Source organism: Eumetopias jubatus, unplaced genomic scaffold, assembly GCF_037043125.1.
Source record: "Eumetopias jubatus isolate StellerSeaLion01/CBP00866 unplaced genomic scaffold, mEumJub1_p1.0 scaffold_17, whole genome shotgun sequence".
NCBI lineage: Eukaryota > Metazoa > Chordata > Mammalia > Carnivora > Otariidae > Eumetopias > Eumetopias jubatus.
In genome coordinates, this window is record NW_028274823.1 from 14,497,595 (window position 1) to 14,519,444 (window position 21,850).

Genomic DNA, 21,850 nt, shown 5'->3' on the forward strand with positions numbered 1-21,850 from the left:
AATATCTGCCTTTAAACAGTAAGTATTTATATTTAATATTATGTCTTGAGATTGAGTTTTGAAATGAATACATGTTTAAGTGGCTGATTAGAAGTCGTTTGGATGAGCTACTGTAACAGTGCATCAGGCGGATCTGTCAGCTTGCCAGGAACAATGAATGAAAGGGAATGAGGCAGACACTTTCCAAGACTTATGTTTCAAGAAGCAAGATATATGATACTGTTTGCATCTTGGCTGCATTGTCTATTGTTAGGATTTCTTTCTCTTGTGTCAATTTCAGAGGTGAAGGTCGCAAAGTATTTTATTTAAAAAAAAAAATCAGCAAAGAAGCTACTTTAAAGAGCAAGATATGCATCCATTATGCTAACTGTTCATGCATAATACATCCACATACATGCAGTTTCTTTAGAACAGAGTGGCAAGTGGTTGTGCCAGAGAAAAAGTAATTACTTAGCAGTTTGAAAGTGAAAATGAGTCTCTTATTAACAGCAATCTATCCAGAAACAAAGAGCAAGGATCTCTGTTCTGATGACATGTGTTTCCATCTAACACACAATACCTAGAATTTGGAGAATGCTGCAAGACAGCTTCAGGGGGCAGCTACTGAAAATTGGAGGGAAAGAACTTTGAATTGGAAGAAAGAACACTACCAAAAGAGAAAGAGAGTGAAAGGAATTCCATCTAAGTGGGAATGATTTCTTTTATTGTGTTCTTTAAGGACAAGCACAGTTGAGTTCTAGCCAAACTTCCATAGGTGGAACAATAGGATTGTCCAGTATTATTAGAAATGATTTTGATGGTCCTCTACATGCATCACCAAAGAACCTAAAATAGGTAACTATGTGCAGATCTGATGCTGTGCATGTTTACATTTTTAAATCTTGTAACTGGACACAAAGGGAGTGAACTTCAAGAAAAAGCAGTAGAAATGGTGGCACGCTGAGACCTTTTCAGATCTGGTGTTAGAGCCTCTGCACCGTGTCCCTGTAGTGCAGCATTTCCCCCCTCAGAGCAAGTGTTCTTATAAATTGCTTGCTTCATTGTTGACCTTTTTGGTAGATCATAAGCCTTGTGAGAGCACGATGTTAGGTTCCCCCTGGCCTCCCCCGACCCCAGGACTTAACACAGTGCCTGGTCTGTGTGGGTGCTGTGTCAATAGGTTGTTCAGGGCTCGGAGGAAGGAGATCGAGGCATTCAGTGATTATGGTAGATTCCCTCGACGAAGGCCCTTGCCTGGTGTACATTGTCTGCTTTGTCGATGGTGTGTGTGTGCAGCCATGTGTGCACTTCTTGGTCCCCAAACAGGACTTTTTATAGGTTGGCAGCCCTCCACTGCATTCGTGCACCTTAAAGATCAAAATGAATGTTTATATTAGTGGAGGCTAGACACAGTTCAGAATATTGGGGTTTTCCTTGCATTAACTATACGCCCGGCAGCATATAAAGACATCTTAGTATCTACAACTTCTCTGGCTCTCTGCTGAGCCTGTGAGGCAGACACTTTGGTCTAAACGGTAGTTGATGTGTGGGGGAGAAGGAAGGGAGCTGCCCATTTCAGTGGGGGAGGTTCAATGCTGCCAGTTCCCACTGGAGACACTCACCTCTGCCAATCATTCTGCCAGTGCTTTGAAATGCCAGTTGAGTCTCGGAAGCCAGGTATCTGCCTGGATGAAGCTCACAGAACAGATACGGAACATGGCCAGGGCTTTTCATATTGAGACTAGGGCCTCTCCTGTTCGAAACCGGCAAGGCCAACCTCTGGTCAGTGCACCACTTCATAATGAGCCACCCTGGACTCTAGAAGAGACCTCATGTTATCCAGCTTGTGGAAAGTAGCCATGCACAAGCTGCCGGGTTCTGCCCCGGCCACAAGCTCTCCAGAGAGTCGCTGGGCATCCTAATTCAGTGATGTGGGCCCTCACATCTGTTGCTATTGCAAAGTCTTCATGAGCAATTCTCACACAAAAAGAGGCCGTTTCTACAAATGCTGCAGCTGCCTGGGCAGGGTAGAGGAAGGGGCAGGATGGGTGAGGGGCTTCTGCAGGACACAGAGACATAACCCTCTCCCGTAGAGGCCCAGAATCCTTGCTGACTTCCCTGTTGGTAGAAGGAGAGAAAGGTTGCGAGCTATTTTGCTGGGTTCACCTAAAATGATGAAATAAGCGGATGCCTGGATTTCTGCTTAGTAAACGGGTGCATCCTTCATATTTTGTTCAGCTCTGGTTTGGGGATAAGTCAGCTGCACTTGCCGTACGTGTAGGTCCCCCCTCCCCCCAACGCACACCCCTTTCAGTATCCGTAGCAGATGGTAAATTCTGTGGCTGCCAGTTTTATCATAATGTGGTTGCAGAAAATAGAAAGCAAAGCAAAATGAAGACCCCTGATAGAGTACAGCTGGGGTTGGGTGACAGCGTCTGAATTCTCTGGTGATGTCTGTAGGGTTCCTGTAAAAACATACGGCTGGATGCTGGAAACTGGCTACTGGCATAATGGAAGAGGACCGTGATGTTGAGACCTGTTATTAACGAGAGCCCGTCTACCTGGGCCTTAGGAGCAGAGAGCAGGGGCATAACGCTTTCCTTCTCGGAAGCTGGTGTAAGCCTCCGTAAAATTGCCATGTGTTGTTCATGACCAGTACGCGGGAACTGCATGGTGGATCTTGTGTGATGTCAGTTGGCGGGCTTTTTCAGATCTGAGTAGGTAGAGTGCCATCCAGTTTAATGCTCTTGTCATGCAAAATGTCAGTGAAAACTCTGACTTTTGATTTAAGTAACAATTCAAGTGGAGCTTTGAGAGGTATATAGAAGAATCCAAGTGGTATTAAGTCAGGGGCAGCGCTCCCAAGCACCAAATCTTAGGTAAAGACAGTTCTTCACAGGGCGTCTTACACCTTCAGAAATGCCAGATGAAGAAACATGAAGTTAATTTGAAAGTAAAACAGCAGAGGGACGCCTGGGTGGCTCAGTCATTAAGCGTCTGCCTTCGGCTCAGGTCATGATCCCAGGGTCCTGGGATCAAGTCCCACATCGGGATCCTTGCTCAGTGAGGAGCCTGCTTCTCCCTCTCCCTCTGCTGCTCCCCCTGCTTGTTCTCTCTCTCTCTGACAAATAATAAAAATCTTTAAAAAAAAAAAAAAGGTAAAACAGCAGATTTGTTTGATTTGGCAGTCATCACTCAGGAGAGTGAGTCTAGTCAGAAATTGTTTCTTTTGTGCTTTAGACTAAACTGTGCATTGTTGGAGGTGAGTGTGCAGACTGGCAGGGGGGTGGGGAAGCACCGCATAGACAAGCCGCTTTCTAGAAAACAAGAACATTCCTGAAACAGCAGGCCAGCAGTCTCTGTCTGGTGGGGGAAGGATCTCAGAAAGCTTGTTTGAGAATCCAGAACTCTAGTGTTTAGAATTTTAAACACCAAAAATTAATAAAGACAGTTTACTTGTTAAGTTGGAAGTAGAAACTGTATTAGACAGCATTACTTTTTTTTACAGAGGAGAGATTCCTCAAGAAAACCTTAATGAAAAAATATGCATCCTCCTTAAGGAAATGGCCCAGCCTGACCCCTCCTAAGTCAGGGTTTGGTAAACAGCCTTGCTCATTTAGCATTAGGACTTGTTTCATGTACTCTTGCCAGAATGGATTTACCCATATAAATGAAGATACAGACTTTTCAGGTTTCAGTTCTTGAGACATTAAAGGGGAAGACCGAACTGTTGACTTAATTTTTTTAAATTAAAAAAAATATTTTAAAGCACAGAGAAGGGCAGAGAATAACAACAAATATGTAACCCACAGAATTAACTGTTATTTTGGGGTGGCTGGGTGGCTCAGTCAGTTAAGCATCTGAGTCTTGGTTTTGGCTCAGGTCATGATCTCAGGGTCCTGAGATGGAGCCCCACATCAGGCTCCACGCTCAGCAGGGGGTCTGCTTGAGATTCTCTCTCCCTGTCCCCTTCACCCCACTCTCGTGCCCTCTCTCCCTCTTTCTCAAATAAATAAATAAATCTTAAAAAAAAAAGAATTAACTTTTATTTTTTTTTAAACTTAAAAAAATGCTACAGATATAATTGAAGATCCTCTGTGTCACCCAGCCCTGGTCCCCTTCCCTCTATTTTAAAAAGAGATAACTAATGTGATAAATTTTGTATGTATCCTTCTATTTTGTCTTTTTATATTTTTATATATGCCATATGTATCATGAAACATACATTTATAGTCTAAGTCTATAAAGTGATTTTATTTGCTTAAGGTATGTATTACCATGGATTCTCCAGCTCCTCTTATTCACTATTATGGCTTTTGAGGTATAGGTTGACACATACAGCTTATGTTCATTCATTCACTGTTCTCTAACGTGTTATAGGAATATACCATGATATGTGCTGAATGTGTATGTGGAACATTACTAGAGATTCCAGTAATAGACTCTAGAAGTGGAATTGCAGGGGTGCCCGGCTGGCTCAGTCAGAAGAGCAGGTGACCCTTGATCTCGGGGGTGGTGAGTTTGGGCCCCACGCTGGGTATAGAGATTACTTAAAAATAAAAATTCAAAAAAAAAAAGTAGAAGTGGTATTGCTGAGTCATAGGGCGTATGCATTTTCAATTTTGATAGTTTATTTCCAAACTAGTTATGTCTCTTGACATTCCCACCAGCAGTATATGACAGTTTTCAACTCCTGATAGCAAACTTTTTCAGTTTTTGCCAGTCTATTAGATGAGACTGTCTCACTGTCTTAATTTGGGTTTTCCAAATTATCAGTGGTATCATAATTTTTTAGCCATTGAAATTTGAAATAAATATCCAAAAGCATGAAATCCCAATATATTTATCTGGCACAGTAGGAATAAAATATAATTTAAGGTTTTGTTTTACTGAGGCTCCTGGGTGGCTCAGTCGGTTAAGCATCTGCCTTTTGCTCAGGTCATGATCCTGGAGTCCCAGGATTGAGCCCCATGTCGGGTTCCTTGCTCTTCAGGGAGCCTGCTTCTCCCTCTGCCCCTGCTCATGCTTTCTCGCTTGCTCACTCTTTCTCTCAAATAAATAAAATCTTTAAAAAAAAAAAAAAGTTGTGTTTTGCTCACATGACCATCTTGTTACAGTATTATAGTATTCCCAGAAAATTCAGTTTTTAATTATTGCTCTTAATAGTTAAAAATCACTTTTTGAAATTTTAGACCTTTTTGATGAAAATCTTTCTAAAATGTGTTACACTTAACCTGTTTTGTGAAATTCACAATAAGTTGAATCAGTCCTCATAATGAACATGAGGTGTTTATAAAATTCATTAATACTTTGAGGACCTGTTAAAATAATGGATCCTTGTTTCTATACTAGATACCCTGAAAGGTCCTCATGCCTTAATAGTTACTTTTGGCTTTTATAGTCTTACCTCCTCCTCGTGTTTTCAGTGAGTCCGCCCACCTTTTAAAAACTAAAAATTAGTTTATGTAAATGATATATGCTTATTTGGGAATATTTTATTTTTTTCTTATCTTAATTTGCTACCTTCTATTTGGAATTTTAAGGATATGAGGATATTTTTCCTTAACTGAAGATTTCAAGGGGGCGCACGGCAGCAGTTTGTCTTCAAGTAGGTGCCACTTCCGGCTGTGCACCAGTGTTCTGGATAGTTCTGGAGAGTTCGTCGCTACCCAGTTTCAGGGAATCTGACCTGCAGATGCGTGGGGTGTTCACCGTATTAGCAAAATAGCTACTTAAAAATCGGCACGTATATTCTCTTAAAAGAATGAGTAATTTGAACTCAAGGATGTTAAATTGGTCTGTTCCTGAGGAGATAATGAGCACTAAGATGACTCATTATCTTGGAAGGTCCAAGGCAAGTGGCCAGACACAGATGGTACAAAGACCGTGCTCGTTGAGTAGTGTAAGTACCATGTGACCATTAATGCTTTTTAAAGGTTTTTAATTTTTGTTTTCTTTTCATAAAACTGTTACTGTTTATACTTTTGCTCTTTCTTGCCTTCCCAAACTTGTGACACAAATTTAACATTTCTGTGTTTTCTCCTTTCAGTGTGACAAAATTAGGCAAGAACGAGACGAAGCTGTTAAAAAACTGGAGGAATTTCAGAAAAGTATGTAAGCATTTCGTTGGAATTATTATAACACACATAACTGTGTTTGGGAATTATGTGGGTAGACACGTCCCCTATGTTTAATTGCTGCTGCATTGGGCATCCGAGAAAGCAAGAATTGTCTTCCCATTTGCCCCCCAAAAAATGTCCTGACATTACTGTGATTTTCAAACAAATGGAATGACCATTATTATTTCATGAGTATGTTATTATAAAAGACAGTTTACACTTGTTATAAAAAAATTTTACTATGCAGGACAGTTAAAGGAGAACAAAAATTGCTTGTTGTCTTGACTCTTTGAGAAAAGGCAGTGTTAGCATTTTATAGTCTTTCTTTCTTGGTCTTTTATCTGTGGCCAATATTTATGTCTACAGAAAATAAAGTCATGCTTTGCATTCGGTTTTGCAGCCTGCTTTTTTTCAGTGAGTGTTATATTATGGTCATCTTTGCATGTTAGTAGGGATGTATATTTTTTCCTGTATCCTATTACATGACAATACCCTAATTTATTTAAACATTCAGTGATAGATGGATTATTTCTGAGTTTTAGATATTCTAAGTAATGCCATGTCAAGTGTTCTTACACATCTTTACAGTGGTCTGATTTGTTTCTTACATTAATTCATAGAAAAGGAATTCTAGTTAACAGAACTTACATATTCTTAAGAGTCTGAATGTTTGAGATGGCCCTCTCACCAAGGAATGTTGTATTCCCACAAAAGCTGTAATAATCTTCTAAATTTTTGCTGTGGTATTTTTGTGTGTCATGCAAATCTGTCATTACCTTATTCCCTAAGACAGAATGTATCTGATCACACTCAGAAGGATCAGAAGGAAATAGGTCATGGGAAAAGGACCAGACCTTAGCAGGAAAAGATGGCCCTCCCCCTTGGAAGCTGGGTCTTTCTCCAGCTTTCTGCAGATGCTATATCAGGCTGTTTGATTATATCGTAAAGTGTTGACTTGGTAACTACACAACAGAACATTTTATTCTTGTTGAAGGTTAAACAGCCATGAAAATGGAACATTATAGTTCATTTCAATAGCCAGTTTATTTCAGGTGTCTGGCTGTAACAAAACCTCAGGGGAATATTGTTGATGTTACTTTTCTTTGGAGGCCAATATGCTATGACAGAAATATCTTTTATTTGTGAATGTATGAATTGCAATTGCGTAGGACTTTCTTCTTCTCTAATGCAGGATTAATTTGATGTTCTTACACTTTTGCTGACACTGGGTCACAGTGAGTTATACCATCGACATTGTTACCAATTCATGTTCTCAAATTAATTATTGATAGTGGATTGGCATGCTTTGTGTAGTAGGAGTAGTTCAAGTTCTTAGGGTCGGACTTATAAAATGCTTTGGTTGGGCAGGTAGTATGCATGTTGCCTCTTGCGTTCTGCAGAAATGGAAGGAGCTTCTCCCCAAATCAGCCTACCTTTAGAGTAACAAGTAAACTGCTTTCTTCTCCCACTTCCTTTTTCCCTTTGTTTCTTCCTCTAAATATCTTTGATAGTTTAATAAAAATTCACATTTTTCCTTATGAGCAACTCAAAGCCTGTGAAAGAATCGATTGAAAGGTTAGTACAACGACCCTTATTGTTGTATGCATTGAATTTTTGGCTTTTCTAAGTCAGCTTGATTAATTTAAAGTTAATGTATTAACTTAGGGGTACAGAATGCTGACTCTTGACTCCGTCTCAAAAGAACAGAAAATGGGGACGACGAAGACTCGAAATATTTGTTAAAACATTGTGTCTGGGGTAAATGTTGCTGACTTTTGAACAGAGAGCAGAATTTCCGATTTGGAAGGGATTGCAGCGGTTACCACCAGTAAAAAGCACCGTTTGATGTGCACCCACGTAGTCCTGAGCAATTTCTGCATTAGTCAGATTGGGATAAATGACCCTGCCTCATAGGCTGTTCAAGGAATAAATGAGATAATTCATGTAAAAAGTGCTGAACACAGTACCTGGCATTATAGTTTAAGTGCTCGATAAATGTTAGCTGCTGCTACCACCATCTCATTTACTGTCCCATCCCGAGCCTGAGTGCCCTTCAGCGTGAAGAGTCCACGAGTCCGTTCACGAGTGAGTTTTCAGACCCTGGTCTTGACACTTGGACAGCCCTGGGGGAAAAGTATCTTCAGGCGCTAAGTTGAATGCTGCCTGACCGTCATGTTGACCGACTAGGCCCAGATCTCAGTGAGGGAAGAGCCTCAGGAAGAGCTCCCTCAGGTCGGCGGGCTCTACTCACCTAGGTGACCATGCTCTTCTTAGCTGGTTTCGTCCGTATCTCCCTGCCATTTTCCGCCCTCCCCCAGCTCTTCCCGAGCCTCTTCTCCTGTCTTCCTGCACAAAGAGCACCACTGCAGAGCAAAGCCACGTTCCCTAGGGAGACAGATTCATGTGTGAGAAGTAACTAACGGCCTCTCATGTCCTTCAGCCAGAACATGAGAGCCTTTGCTGTGTGTTAGGACATACCTGTTTTCCCACACACCTGCCAGCGCGTCGCTGTTTCCACACTGTGAAGACCTCTCAAGGGATCTGATGTTGCAGGAGAACGTACAGCGTGTTCACCATGTATGCTGCAGAGACATCCTGCACCTTGCTGAGGGTTCGCTGGATGGAGAGGAGTTTTGCTCAGGGCAGTCCCATGGGTGGTGTCACATTTGAATACAAGTTAGAAAGAAGCCTAGAAAATTGGAATGGCCTAGAAATTAGTTTAGCTGGGCTTTACTAGTTAGAACTGTATTTTGGGATATATGCTACTTGACTTTTCTGGGCTTTGATGTTCTCAAATAGAAAATTGCTGTGATGATACCTACCTCCTAAGCCTGTTGTGAGGACTCACCACAGAGCACGTGGAAAGGGTTTAGCACAGGCTGAACACACAGTTGGCCCAATAGTGGGTGATGGTGGTTGTGTCCTAAGTAGTTCTGTTCTAGAGAGAACATTCTTATAAAGGGGTGTCCACAGACAGATCTAGGCCCGATAGATTTTTCCAGGCATTCAAGCAAACACAGACGTGACTGCCTAGTTTATACCTAGCAGTGTGCCAGGTGCAAGAGAGTCAGATGTGAGTAAAGCAAAATCGCTGCTGTAATGCTTGTAGTTAATAAAAGACAAAAACAAGTAAAAAGGAAAAACCCAGTTGCCCTCCATTCCATGATGGCAAGTATGTTAGAGTGTTTTGGGGTCATGAAGAGGATAAAAAAATTTTGCTGATTCAACTAGACTGGTGGAAGCAATCATTGGTGTACTTTTAGCTTATGCTTCTGAGTTGTCAGAGTCATTAAAAACAACTCTTACGGAAAATATCAAGCTTATTATACAAAAGAGAAAATAATGCAACGAACCCCCATGTATCCATCATTCAGCTTCAACAGTTACCAGCTCCTGGCCAGTCCACTTTCATCTCTGTCCATACATCCATTCTCACTGACCTCAGATTATTTGGAAATGAATTCCAGTTGTCATATCATTTAATGATAATTTCATCATAAATGAATATAAATATTTCAATATGTGTTTCTAAAAGACCAGGATTCATCTTTCTTCTGTTTTAAGGCTCCATGTCATCCAAATTACAGATATTTTAGGTGTTATCACTCATGGTCTGTGGATATTATGAGATAAGCCTGAATTTAGCACCATAGGACCAAAAACTAAATGAACAAATTAAAGGTTTTTTAAAAAAACTTTCATCCTTTGAAAGGTGCAAATAAAATTATATGTTACAAAAATTTCTGTTTTGTGTCATGTAACCTGACTTGTGGTTTTAGCAATGGGGTCGTGCTTTTTAAAGATATAAATGCCTTCTGAAACATGTTCTTTTCTTTTAAATCTAGAAAGTCGATAGGTTTCCTTGCTCCCTATTTAGCGTTGAGATAATTTTTTTAAACTAGAAATCAAAGCACAACTTTTGATTTCTACTGTTCCCTCTTAGAGGAAGAGATTAAAAAAAAACGTATTAGATGGGGCCTGCTGTATGAGAATTGGAGAAAAATGTGGGCTAGTGCTGCCTATGTAAGTTTTATCAAGTTAAATTACAGGGCAGCTTTTTACAAAATATTCAGAAAATAAATGTGTGTGTGTGTGTGTTTCTTTTTGCTGGGCCTAAACCTTGCTATGTGGAATGATTTTTCCTTACTCTTCCCTGAGCAAGAATGTTACTGAATAAAAAGTCAAATTCCTATGAAACATGCAGAGTGTTTATGTTTTTGTTATGATGGTGGAAATACCAGATTGTGGCAGAAGAAGTCAAGTAGTTAAGGCTAAAAATTCAAAGTAATATTTGATGTTGTAAAAATTGTATAGGTTTCTTTTCTCTTTCCTTCACATTTTTGAAGAACCTACCTTGTAAACATAGTGATAAAATGCCAAGAATATTAGGATTTTAAGGAAATAATAGAGCCTATTATTTAAACTACAATATAAAAGGCAATTATATTGATGAAGAGCTACATGGGCTTTGTGTGTGTGAATAAACTTGGCCTGTGTTCAGCTTCTATTTGTTCTTCTGGCATAAACACATATTGTGTGTGATTCCAGTTTAATGGGGACCCGTTTGTATGCCAAGCAGCTGCATTTTAGGACCTATTGCGTGATTTCATAGCTCTCTGAAAATTGGTTCTATTCAGAACAAGAGATAGAAGAGGAGAGGGGGGTGGTGTGGAAGGGGGGGGCAGAGCCTCCACACACAATCATTTCTTTTCAATTGGAGCCAGAAAGGTTGATGACAACATGACCATTGTGTTATAATGATAAGACCACTAAGGCATCTGTACCTCTCATCAAGGCTCACACAACAGCAGATACAATTTAATTCACAGCTCTGTCAGCGCCGCTGATACCATTATGCCGTCTGTCTCCACAGTTATAATCACTGTCCTCGGAGAAATGCAGTTGAAATGATCTTGAGCAGTCAAAGAAACTCTCAATTAAGGCTGCCACTTCCAATGTGTCAGATTGTGTCTTATGCACTTGGTACAATTTTCACTTCCAATCCTGTTTATTTACCATGTCTACCAGTAATTACGCTTAACGTGTCATTTAGTGAGGGGGGCCCCTGCCAAGCCGATTGTTGGGTGCTGCTGTACCATTGAGTGGGAGTTTCTCGAAGTCAATGCCATCAGCAGCTTTTAGGCCCTGATGGGATGCAGTAGTAATGTTGATAATGCAAGTATCGTGCTCATCAAGTCATAATTAGATGCCACTCAAATGTGCCACTTGTAATAACAGTGTTGATTCATGTTTTTCTCGGTGACTGCAACTACTAATTAGTTAAGTGGTTTTTGGTTGGCCTGCATTTGCTGCAGATTATTATTACCCCTGAAAAAATGTCAAGGTTAGAGATGTTTCTGGCCATTGAGTGCTGCTTTATGAATTTGAATATTAACATAATAAGAACTTTGGACAGACTTAGGAAGTAATACATTTTTGTATTTAATTTGGAGAGAAATTTTTTTCCCCTGAGTTTAATCATAATTGCAGGTTAATTAAGCTTAAATGAAGCAAAAGTAATCTCTCTTTGTGTTACGTGAGCCCAGTGCTTTTTGCTTAACTTTGTTGGGTTTCGCACTTGGGTGTACTTCATTTTTTTTTTTAAGCCAAACAAATGTCAATAAGCATACACGTCTACAGTGAAGTTTAAGATTCTGAGCATTTTCCTTTAACTAGAAATGTGGGTGAAAGGAATTGGCACTTTGCTCTTCCTTGATTTTCGAAGTATAATTCAGGTTCTAAATTACTTTGTACCTCTGAATCTCAGTTTGTATAAACCAGCTACTAAAAGAACCTGAAAATTACTATTTTTCAAGCATTGGTAAAGTGTCCAGTAAAATTGTATTTTTCTTCCAATCGTCCTGACAGTCTGTGATGCAAGAAGCATCCACTTTCATTGTCACATAGAGTCCATAACTCTCATTGCTATACTTTTCTGCCCTGGAGTTTATTAAATCACAGTAACTACTTTATCACTCATAAAGAGGGCTGTTGCTTACTGACCTGAGCTAAACTGCCACATTGTTATTCCGGTTAAGGAGATCGTGTGGAGATTTAATTTTAAAAATTTCTCACTCGCTAATTTTCCTTATTAGATCCATGTGTTCTGTCCCCCTAAGAAAAGGAAATCATGTTTGCCACTTTTTATTTAGGAGAGATACTTTCATCTAAGTTAGTGGACGTGTCTATGTCTCCGTGTACAGCTGCATAGAAAAGACACTTAAAAAAATCCTAACTAGCTTTCTTAAAACTGTGTGCTCTAGCAGTGAAGGCTCTTTGTTGCGTTCTTCCCCCCCCCCCCCCACGTCCAAATATTGGCTAAGATTTAATCAGGGCAGCGTCTTCCAAGACTTTTTTTTTCTTTTTGCTCCATGCTAGCTAAAGGTCTGGCGAGTTAAAGAAGTGAAGTATTCTGAATCATGGGACACAATGTGTGGGCTTCTGGAATCGCTGACTAATTTCTGAATGCTGAGACTTTTTCCCTCTCATTCCTAGTTTCTCACATGGTTATAGAGGAAGTCAATTTTATGCAGAACCATCTTGAAATAGAGAAGACTTGTCGAGAAAGTGCCGAAGCTCTGGCGACAAAGGTGAGACTCTTCAAATAAGGGAAATCTACCTGCGCTTTTTAAAAAAATTTCAACTTGCTTTTCTGAAGAGTGGTCTCCTATCCGCTTTTGCTTTTCTAATCCATTGCCTCTGCTCTGCTGAGGAGGGAAAGTGTCTAAAGTGTTGCAAATTCTCAGAGTTCTAGAATAGGATTATGTAAATATCTTAATGCCTAGGTTCTTTCCATTGTAAAAGGGGCATTTGTATGTGTGCATTTCAGCATTGGTGCTTTTGCCTCTGGAAAATGGCCCCAGAGTCGTTCGTCCAGCTGGACTTTCTAAGTGTCTATGCCTTGGGTGAACAGCTTAAAACGAACCTGGTGTGACATAAAGGGGTGCAGTGAGTGTTTCATGTTTGATTTAGATGAAAAAGTCAGCCTCCAGCCATACATTTCAGGTGATTATTTGTGAAAGCAGAGTGAGGGCATGCTGAAGGTGACCTCCAGTGCTTCACTGATTGCTTCTCGCTGATGAATTTACCAAGAGTGTAATTTTCTATATTCTGTCTCATCAGAAGTACATTATTATTATTAAAGAATGTTTTTATCTCTGTCTTACGTATTTTGGGTTGGGTAAAACGCATCTGAACCACTTCATCAGAAAATGGATTACAGCAGTTTTTAACCAAATATCATCAGTAATGCCGGTTGTGTGTCTTTCTCTCTTCCCCATCACCTCCCTCCAAAGTATGTCTTTGGATGTGACTGAAAGTCTGCAAATCAATCAGCCAATCTGCCTGTATCTCTCTCTATTTAATTTGGATGCATTAGCAGTGTGCTTGCTAGAGGTATTTGCTTAATTGTTTGGGTAATGACACTACATTAGAATTCATAAGATAATGCAGTCAGAACCTAAGAATATAAACATGTGCATGCAACTCCTCTTCTGTTATTCATTTGAAGAATACACAGCAATACAGACCGTTGCTTTAAAAACAGTGATTGTGTGGGTGCTTTCCCATCATTTCTCCTGCGCTACCCTTCATTAAGTGTTCACTGGTTCACAGAACTGGGTGAATTCTCTTTTCGTATCCTTTATCCTTTCTTTGGCAACAGGTAGAAAAAAATATCTGTGGAGCATACTAGCTGCTCTGAATCTTGCAGTGGCGAAGTCCAGTCCTTGTATTTTCTCTTGCTATCGTTAAGTATCTCTGTTGCCAATAGTACATGCAAAATGAGAACAGGGACTACCTTGCAGGACTGGCAGAGTTAATGGAAAGCAACAGTTTGGGAGGCAGTATATACAGGTTTTATTCCCAGTCATGTCATTTTGGTTATATGTGACCTTGGGCAAGTTATTAGTTCTGGTCTCCGGACTGCCATAGTCTCATCTCAAATGTCAGGATGGACTAGCGTTAGGACGGCAGGGAGAATGGGACAGACTTTTCCTTTTTTCACGATGCACTCCACTCATGGGTCTGTACAGTCCCCTTTAAAAAAAAGATTTGATCCCCGCCCCTTCCTTTTTTTAGCTAACAGGTGACTTGGAGCAAGAGAATGCACCTCTCTGAGCTACAGTTGCCTTGTCCTAAGTGTCAGGGTGGACCAGCATTGATTTCTTAAGAATATCCTAGACCCACTGGCGCTGGGAGTGCAGCCCAGGCCAGCTGTGTGCTGAGAAAGCTGCCAGGGGACCGTTGTCTTCATCCCTGGTTATGAACCACTGTGTTACTAATCTCAAAAGGTCAGTTTTATAATTTAGTCTGACAGTGGGATCGTTCACTTACACGGTTTGTCTTCTATTCATGAAATCTTCCGGAAATGGCTGTATGGTGGGTTTTTGAGGATACAATGTGACCTCGTGGGACTTGGAATAAAAACAGGTCAGAAAGCCTATAGTTGTGCTCATTGGATTTGGAAGATACTACAGCTTTGAATGCAAAGTTTGGAAGCTCCATTATATGCATGATCAATAAGTAGCACATCCTGATTTAGGTACCCCAACTGTCATTTTCGAAAGTAGACTCCATTTTTAAAGCAGCAACGTTTCTATAAATTTATTCTTATTTTTCTAAATCTTTGCTCTCAAGTGAATGACAAATGGAATGTTTAATTCTTAAGATGCAATTTGTATAATTTTCTTAAGAGCAAGGGTGGCTACTTTGCTAAAATGTGTAGGTTGAACTGATAAATGTAGACCAATTATTTAAACCGTATGGTTCAGATCTGCTTAAACTTGCTTATTTTGTATCTTTAAATATTCATTAAGCTGCACCCAATATAAAAACTATTTAAATTTGAATGTAGTAGAAGATTCTGTTACTGTAGGGTTATAAAAGATTTATTTTTGCTTTGTGACTTAGAATGGTTCCAAAAAACAATTAGCATGCCATTAACGTATATCACTTGATGAATAATAACTTCAATGAAATTGCTTAGCCAAAATTTGTGAATTCAGAGTTTTCAAAAATATCCAGGTAGTATGGTTATGAGATCTTTATGTACATAAATCTTATGTTTCTTCCTTCAAAATGTGAGAATGGTGTTTCAGAGAAATTGCCGTGTGGCTTTTTTTTTCTTTAAGAGTAGGCTCCTCACCCATTGTGGGGCTTGAACTCATGACCCTGAGATCAAGAGTCGCATGCTCTACCGCCTGCCAGGCGCCCCATGTGTAGCTTTTTTCTTGAGTTAGTAACTTTGTTAATGAGAGTAGTTGTATTATAGCCAGATAGTGCTGGTGGATTTTGGTGCCTGGCTTGATAGAGGCATTAAACTCTTTTGAGGGTAGAACTGTTAATGAACAAGTTATTAAGTATTATTGTGACAGTGGCCCAGGGATGAGCCTATTAAGCACCAGATGGCAAAAATTAGTATTTTTGTGCTTTTGTGAATATCCTGGAGGAAGAAAAAGTTGCATTGGATGTATATCTTGATGGAAGAAAACTAGCTGATAAAGTATTCCCAAATGCACAACCTGAACCTCTTTTGTTACTATTAGGAGCAGACACTGAATTTTTCCTGCATGTCCGTCACTGTATTGAATACTTTCTGTGTAATATCTCACTCAATCCTCACGTTATGGGGCAGAGGCTTTTTTTTTTTTTAAAGATTTTTATTTATTTATTGAGAGAGAGAGAGAATGGTAGAGAGAGAGCATGGGAGGGAAGAAGGTCAGAGGGAGAAGCAGACTCCCTGCTGAGCAGGGAGCCCGCCGTGGGACTCGATCCCGGGACTCCAGGATCATGACCTGAGCTGAAGGCAGTCGCTTAACCAACTGAGCCACCCAGGCAGAGGCTATTTTTATCCTTAGTTCGCTGATGAAGAGGCTACCACTCTGAAAGATGAGGTTATTCTAGAGGCAGAGTCGTTGGATTATAGAGCAGGATTCTTAACTCTGATTTTATAGAAACGGATACGGAAACATTGCCTTTCTCTATATCAAAGAGTCTTCGTATTGATGTGCATTAGAATCACCTGGGACCTCAGAGAGAGTACTCTGCTGGGTTCCACTGCCAGAGATTTGGATCTGGTGAGAGCCTGTGCACTGGGATTTTTTTAAAAGCTCTCTACAGATTCTAATGTGCTAAGATGGAAACCATTAGTTTAAGTATTAGGAAGCAGAATTACAAATGAAGGCTTGAGTGTTTTTACTTTTTCCGTCAGTTGTGGTTTTCTCCTGCCATTCAGAAAAGATGTGGCATCTTACCAGCCAGGATCCTTGAGCCTCCAGTGCCCCACTGTAGCATCCATGGTGTCAAGAACCCACAACAGGCTTTACATGAATGTTTCATCTTAAGGGAGAGGGGCTTGGGGATCATGGGCTTATCTCTCATCCCTGATCCTCTAATGTACTGTGGGGAGCTAGAAGCTGGAGCTGTGCGCTGGGGACAGGGAAGAAAGGGGCTGTGTTGGATTCCCTGAGTAGAGCTTACGAGGCTTCCCAGGGGGAATCTGGGGAAGGGTTCATAGCCATTTCTAATAGATTCTTCCTGATTCCCCAGAGAGGTCAGGGAAACCACTTGTGCTCCAGATCAGGCTACTTTAGATATAGTTAGAGTCAGTGTTACTGGGGTGAGAGTCAGATCTCCCAGTTTGAAATGGCCTGGGCTTTTCCCTGAGGGAAACCCTCTAGGGTCCTAATTATCACAAATGAAGGACCAAAGTCGGACAGGTTGCCAACATGTCTTACTCTGATGTAAGGTTTATAGTAGAGAAGGTAGTTAGCTTTCCAATGAATTAGGTTTCTGTTTCTATTTATTTCCAGTGTCAGTTATTTAATTCAGAACTTGTCTTGCTGGCCATTAGCCCTTAGTAAAAGAAAAAAAGTTGCTTTTTTTTTAAGATTTTATTTATTTATTGACAGAGAGGGCACAAGTAGGCAGAGCAGCAGGCAGAGGGAGAGAGAGAAGCAGGCTTCCCGTGGAGCAGGGAGCCCGATGTGGGGCTCGATTCCAGGACCCCGGGATCATGACCTGAGCCGAAGGCAGATGCTTAACCGACTGAGCCACTCCGGCACCCCAGAGGTTGCATTTCTGTATGTGCATGTGTTCAGAGGAGACCTTTTATTTTTTAGTCTTGAGAAGAGAAAACATAAGGAGACCATACTTTTCCTCCTATGGGCTTTGGACCAAGTTAGTCTTTGTGTGTGCTTTGTACTAATATTGATAGGCACACAAACACGTGAACCAAAGAAGGCAATGACAGTTGAGTAACTGAAACTAAACAATTCATTTCTGCAAAGGGAATAACAAATACATTAATGTATTAGTATTTCTTTTCTTTGCTATGAACTAGAACTCTTTTTATAGAGAGAACAGAAACATATCTTGTACTTTCTTCCACTGTCAAAAGAAAAAAAAAGTAGGAATTTGTTAGTAAGGGATGTTGGAGAATCCCATGGAACCCATAGGCAAGGAGCATTTTGAGAATGGACCAGAGTCCTTTGGGAAATCCATCTCCATTATTTTTCTCTGCCTGTCTCTACACGTCAGCTCCATTTTGGGCTCTGCTACAGACTGCCTTCCTCTGTTCCTCAATTCACTAGTGGATTGTGGTTGCCAACAGCTTCTGTACATCTAGGCACATGGAAGGAACCTCATCTCTCTGTTCAGCCTCCAAATTTCTAGAGAAGGGATTTGACTGGCCAAGCTTGGGCTCATGTGCCTGATTCCTTGGACTGATTAGCTGCAGTCAAAGGGATGGGGTATGCTTTGGGGGAACACTGTTGTTTCCACAGGAATCCTGTGGAACAATGAAGAAGAGTAGCAGGTGTTCAGAGAAGAGGGAGGGCTGGGCTAACAAACATTTAAAGGGTGTGCCCAGCAGCAAAGAAAACACTTTCTTAAAAATGCCTTAATTAAGACTATTAAGGATGGAATAAGTTGAAATTTGATTTAATCTATACTGGTGTCTTATCTTAATTCTTCTTATGTTATCAGTTATAACTAGCATTTTCCCATGCTGCTGGCTGTAATCCAGGCATCAGGTCTTACTTTAATAAGTTTAATGCTAAAAAGTGTAAATAAAACCTTACTTCATGAATCTTCTAATTGTTAGTTCATGCTGTGGGTGTTGATGAATATGTAAGACAGAAGTACACTTAATCTGTCTATTGTTTAAAAATCCAAGACACTCATTTGACTGCTGTTAAAATAACTGTTTTTATATTTTGCCTTAGCTAAATAAAGAAAATAAAACATTGAAAAGAATCAGCATGTTGTACATGGCCAAGCTGGGACCAGATGTAATCACAGAGGAGATCAACATCGATGACGAAGATGTTAGCACAGACCCAGAAGGCACCCCAGAGACCTGTGTCTCTGTGCAGTGTCAGAAGCAGATCAAAGGTGGGACTCTGGGCTTCGTCACTGAGCATATTTTGGATAATGTTTCTCAGGCCTGGTTGCCCATTGGAATGACCTGAAAACTTTAGAACTTGGGTCCTGCTTCAAAAAATTTCGAATTTAAATGTCCCAGGGAGTAGCCCGGTTGAGAATCACGATAGGACGTAACTTTGGTGCATTATGAATTACTTTCTCATTTGGGATTAGGCACTTTTGAAAGCGTTGTCTTGATGGAAACAACCAGTGTGTAAAAATTCTTAAAAATGTGGACTATGCATTGAGATATTTTTGTTAAGCAAAAGAAAGAACGTATACAAATATATTTAGCCAATGCCTCTCGTTTGTCTGGTTCTTTTTTGGAATCTTTGGGGAGGATTCCTCCCCAGAGTGCTTAAGTCTCTGCCCTCAAAGGACTTCTCATCTGATTCAGGCACTGAGCTGTAAGCAATATGCGGGTGTTCAACTTCAACGCTGTTAGACCTCACTGTGTGGGTCAGTGGGAAGTGGAATATTGCACGGTACCTCTGTTAAATATACTTTAATTTTATTCACGATTATATATACACGTGATTATATGTACACATTGTTTATGTTACAGATGGAGGAAAGGGGCTCAATAACTTTTAGGGCATTTTAGCATTAGGCACATGCCAGAAACAACACTCGCTAGCCTGTTGGTTTGGATAAAACTGCAGTTGGAAGGAGAGGGAAGGAAGTATAAAGAAAGCCATCGTTAACTGACTCTCCACCCCCTTGACCTAAGACAAAATAATATTTGTGTCGGTGGGGAGGGAGAAGAAGTTTACAGGATTTTCTTTTGTTCATGATTCTCCCCTCCTCTTAGGTTCAGATGGTATTGTCTCTCGTTCCTCCTTCAGGATTAGCCAGCCAGTGGAGAAAGAGATTTTGAAATAAGCATCTGAGAACTTTTCCAGGCTGGGTTCCTGTAAAAGCTTGATTCAATTTATAAATAACTCCAGAGAAGGTTTTTAATTAAAAGCAGTAAAAACCTGGGGTTCCCGGGTGGCGCAGTCGGTTAAGCATCTGCCTTCAGCTCAGGTCATGATCCCAGGGTCCTGGGATCGAGCCCCGCATCGGGCTCCTTGCTTGGCAGGGAGCCTGCTTCTCCCTCTCCTTCTGCCTGCCGCTCACCCTGCTTGTGCTCGCTCTCTCTCTCCCTCTGTGTCAACTAATTAAATAAAATCTTAAAAAAAAATGCAATTAAAACCTAAGTAGCAAAACTGGAGATCTTGGTTATCAATTTTAGGACTCTGTGCTAATCTGCGTATATATATTTTTAAAAAGATTTATTTATTTATTTGAGAGAGAGAGATGGAGAGAGAGTGAGCAGAGGCAGAGGGTGAGAGAGAGGGAGAATCCTTAAGCAGACTCCTAGCTGTGTGTGGAACCTGACTTGGTGCAATCCCAGGACCCTGAGATCATGACCTGATCTCCAGGCGAAATCAAGAGTTGGACAGTCCACCGACTGAGCCACCCAGTTGCCCCTTTATATATATAAAATATATAAAATATATTTTATATTTAAAATATAAAAATATATTTTTATAAAAAAATATATTTCTTTTTACTGTTTGAGTGGTGGAAGTAACTTTCATCTATCACCAGAAGCTTTTGCATTTAATGGTTGCTAATATTTTCATTTTGGTAATACAGTTTTCATTAAATTCCGATAATAAGAAATATGAAATAAATTAAGAAACAAAACAACAACTCGGTAGAGAAAATTACTAGAATTAACCTTTTTCAAATAGGTTATATTTTGAGTCCATTCAAATAATGTTTGAGGGCTATAAGTTGGCAGCAGGTCAGGATTTTTTTTCTGCAAAGCAAAATCTGCAAATTATCAACTGCCCCATTTGTTTGTTATATTTTATTGTGACAAGAGCCCATGGTCATTTTAAAAGAAAGAGGAAATTGATACTATGCCTTAATTTGTTTTGCTGAAATCTTAAAAAATTTTACTTCTAAAATCCCAGATAGTTTTCTAAAATATGGGTTTGATAGCGTGCAAAGAAAACATGATCTGGTACATTTAATAACACAGTGAGATTGCATGATATAAAATTATTAATAACTGTGGCTGTATACAGGGGCACAGAAGTGAGATTTCCATCATTCTCTGCTTCTTTATTTTCATTTTAGCTGTTAAATAATCTTGACCGTAAGCTACACATGGACTGGCATATTTCAGTTCTTTTGACAAGATTGATTGCTTCTTTTAAAAAAATAAGTTTAAAAAAGTTACTACATGTGAAACTGATGATGTACTATAAGTTCACTAATTGAATTTAGATTAAAGAAATGTTTGTTTAGATTGTTTCCCTCCCCTTATCTTTTCTTTAAAAATGCAGAACTTCGAGATCAAATTGTATCTGTTCAGGAGGAGAAGAAGATATTAGCGATTGAATTGGAAAATCTCAAGAGCAAACTTGCAGAAGTAATTGAAGAAGTATGTATCTTAGGCCTGAAAGGCAAGACTTCTGGTGTTTTCAGGGTGTTTGGAGACTGGCTACATTAAAAACTTGCTGTTGGAAGTTGATTTCAGGCGTGAGAACCATGTACCAATTTTTATCTTCTCTTCTACCCTCTGTTTCAAATATACAAAAAGGTGTAGAACATAAGATCGTGAACATTTGTATACTCAATACCTAGCTCACTAAGTAAAGCACCAAAATAGCAATGAAGTGTCCCTGTTGTCTCCCATATTTCACTACGGGAGGCAGATTTGTAAGAATGATATCTGCAGTTTAAGTCATCTGCTTTATTGTTGCTGGTGAAGAAGTATTTGGCTTCTCTATCAGACAGTTTGGCTTAGTTGGGAATGGCTGTCCTCTTGTATACTTCCAACCTAAGTGTATGTGATAGATGGCAGAATGGGTTCAAGTGGGTGTTTCGAGAATCTTTTTATTTTTCCTTTTGAATGGTCTTTAAGAACAGGAGCACATAATTGCCTTTCTGTGCATGACACTTTGAGGAACTGCCTTTGCAATCGTGATTTAACTTGTGTCAGTGGTTCCCAGATTCTGCAGCTCAAGCTTCTAGACCCGTCCCTCAGGTGGCTTACGAATAATGCTGAGGAATCAAGGCGTTGGTCCCTTCAGTGGGCAGCCTTACCCAGCTACCTCAGTTTGCATACCTATCTTAACAGTTTTCATAAGGGCCAGAATGCGAAAAAGGTTGGGAGATGGTGTTCACCAGTTACAGCCTTGCTCACATTTACTTATGGTGTCCACCAGTTACAGCCTTGTTCACATTTACTTACCGTGGCAGAACATACTGATGAATGGGAAGAAGGATGATGCTATTTTGGAAGCGACATTCCTTTTGGAGAGTGAATACCA

The 21,850-nt window shown here is 40.1% G+C and overlaps 1 protein-coding gene across 1 annotated transcript in view; it reads left to right on the forward strand.

The window, feature by feature from the left end:
• SHTN1 (shootin 1) overlaps positions 1-21,850 on the forward strand; it is a 102,513-nt gene that overhangs the window by 23,237 nt on the left and 57,426 nt on the right. The window contains exons 3-6 of the mRNA XM_028121747.2: positions 6,029-6,089; positions 12,594-12,688; positions 18,323-18,491; positions 20,861-20,958. Of these exons, the coding sequence (XP_027977548.1) occupies positions 6,029-6,089; positions 12,594-12,688; positions 18,323-18,491; positions 20,861-20,958 (423 nt within the window). The remainder of the gene's footprint in view (positions 1-6,028; positions 6,090-12,593; positions 12,689-18,322; positions 18,492-20,860; positions 20,959-21,850) is intronic.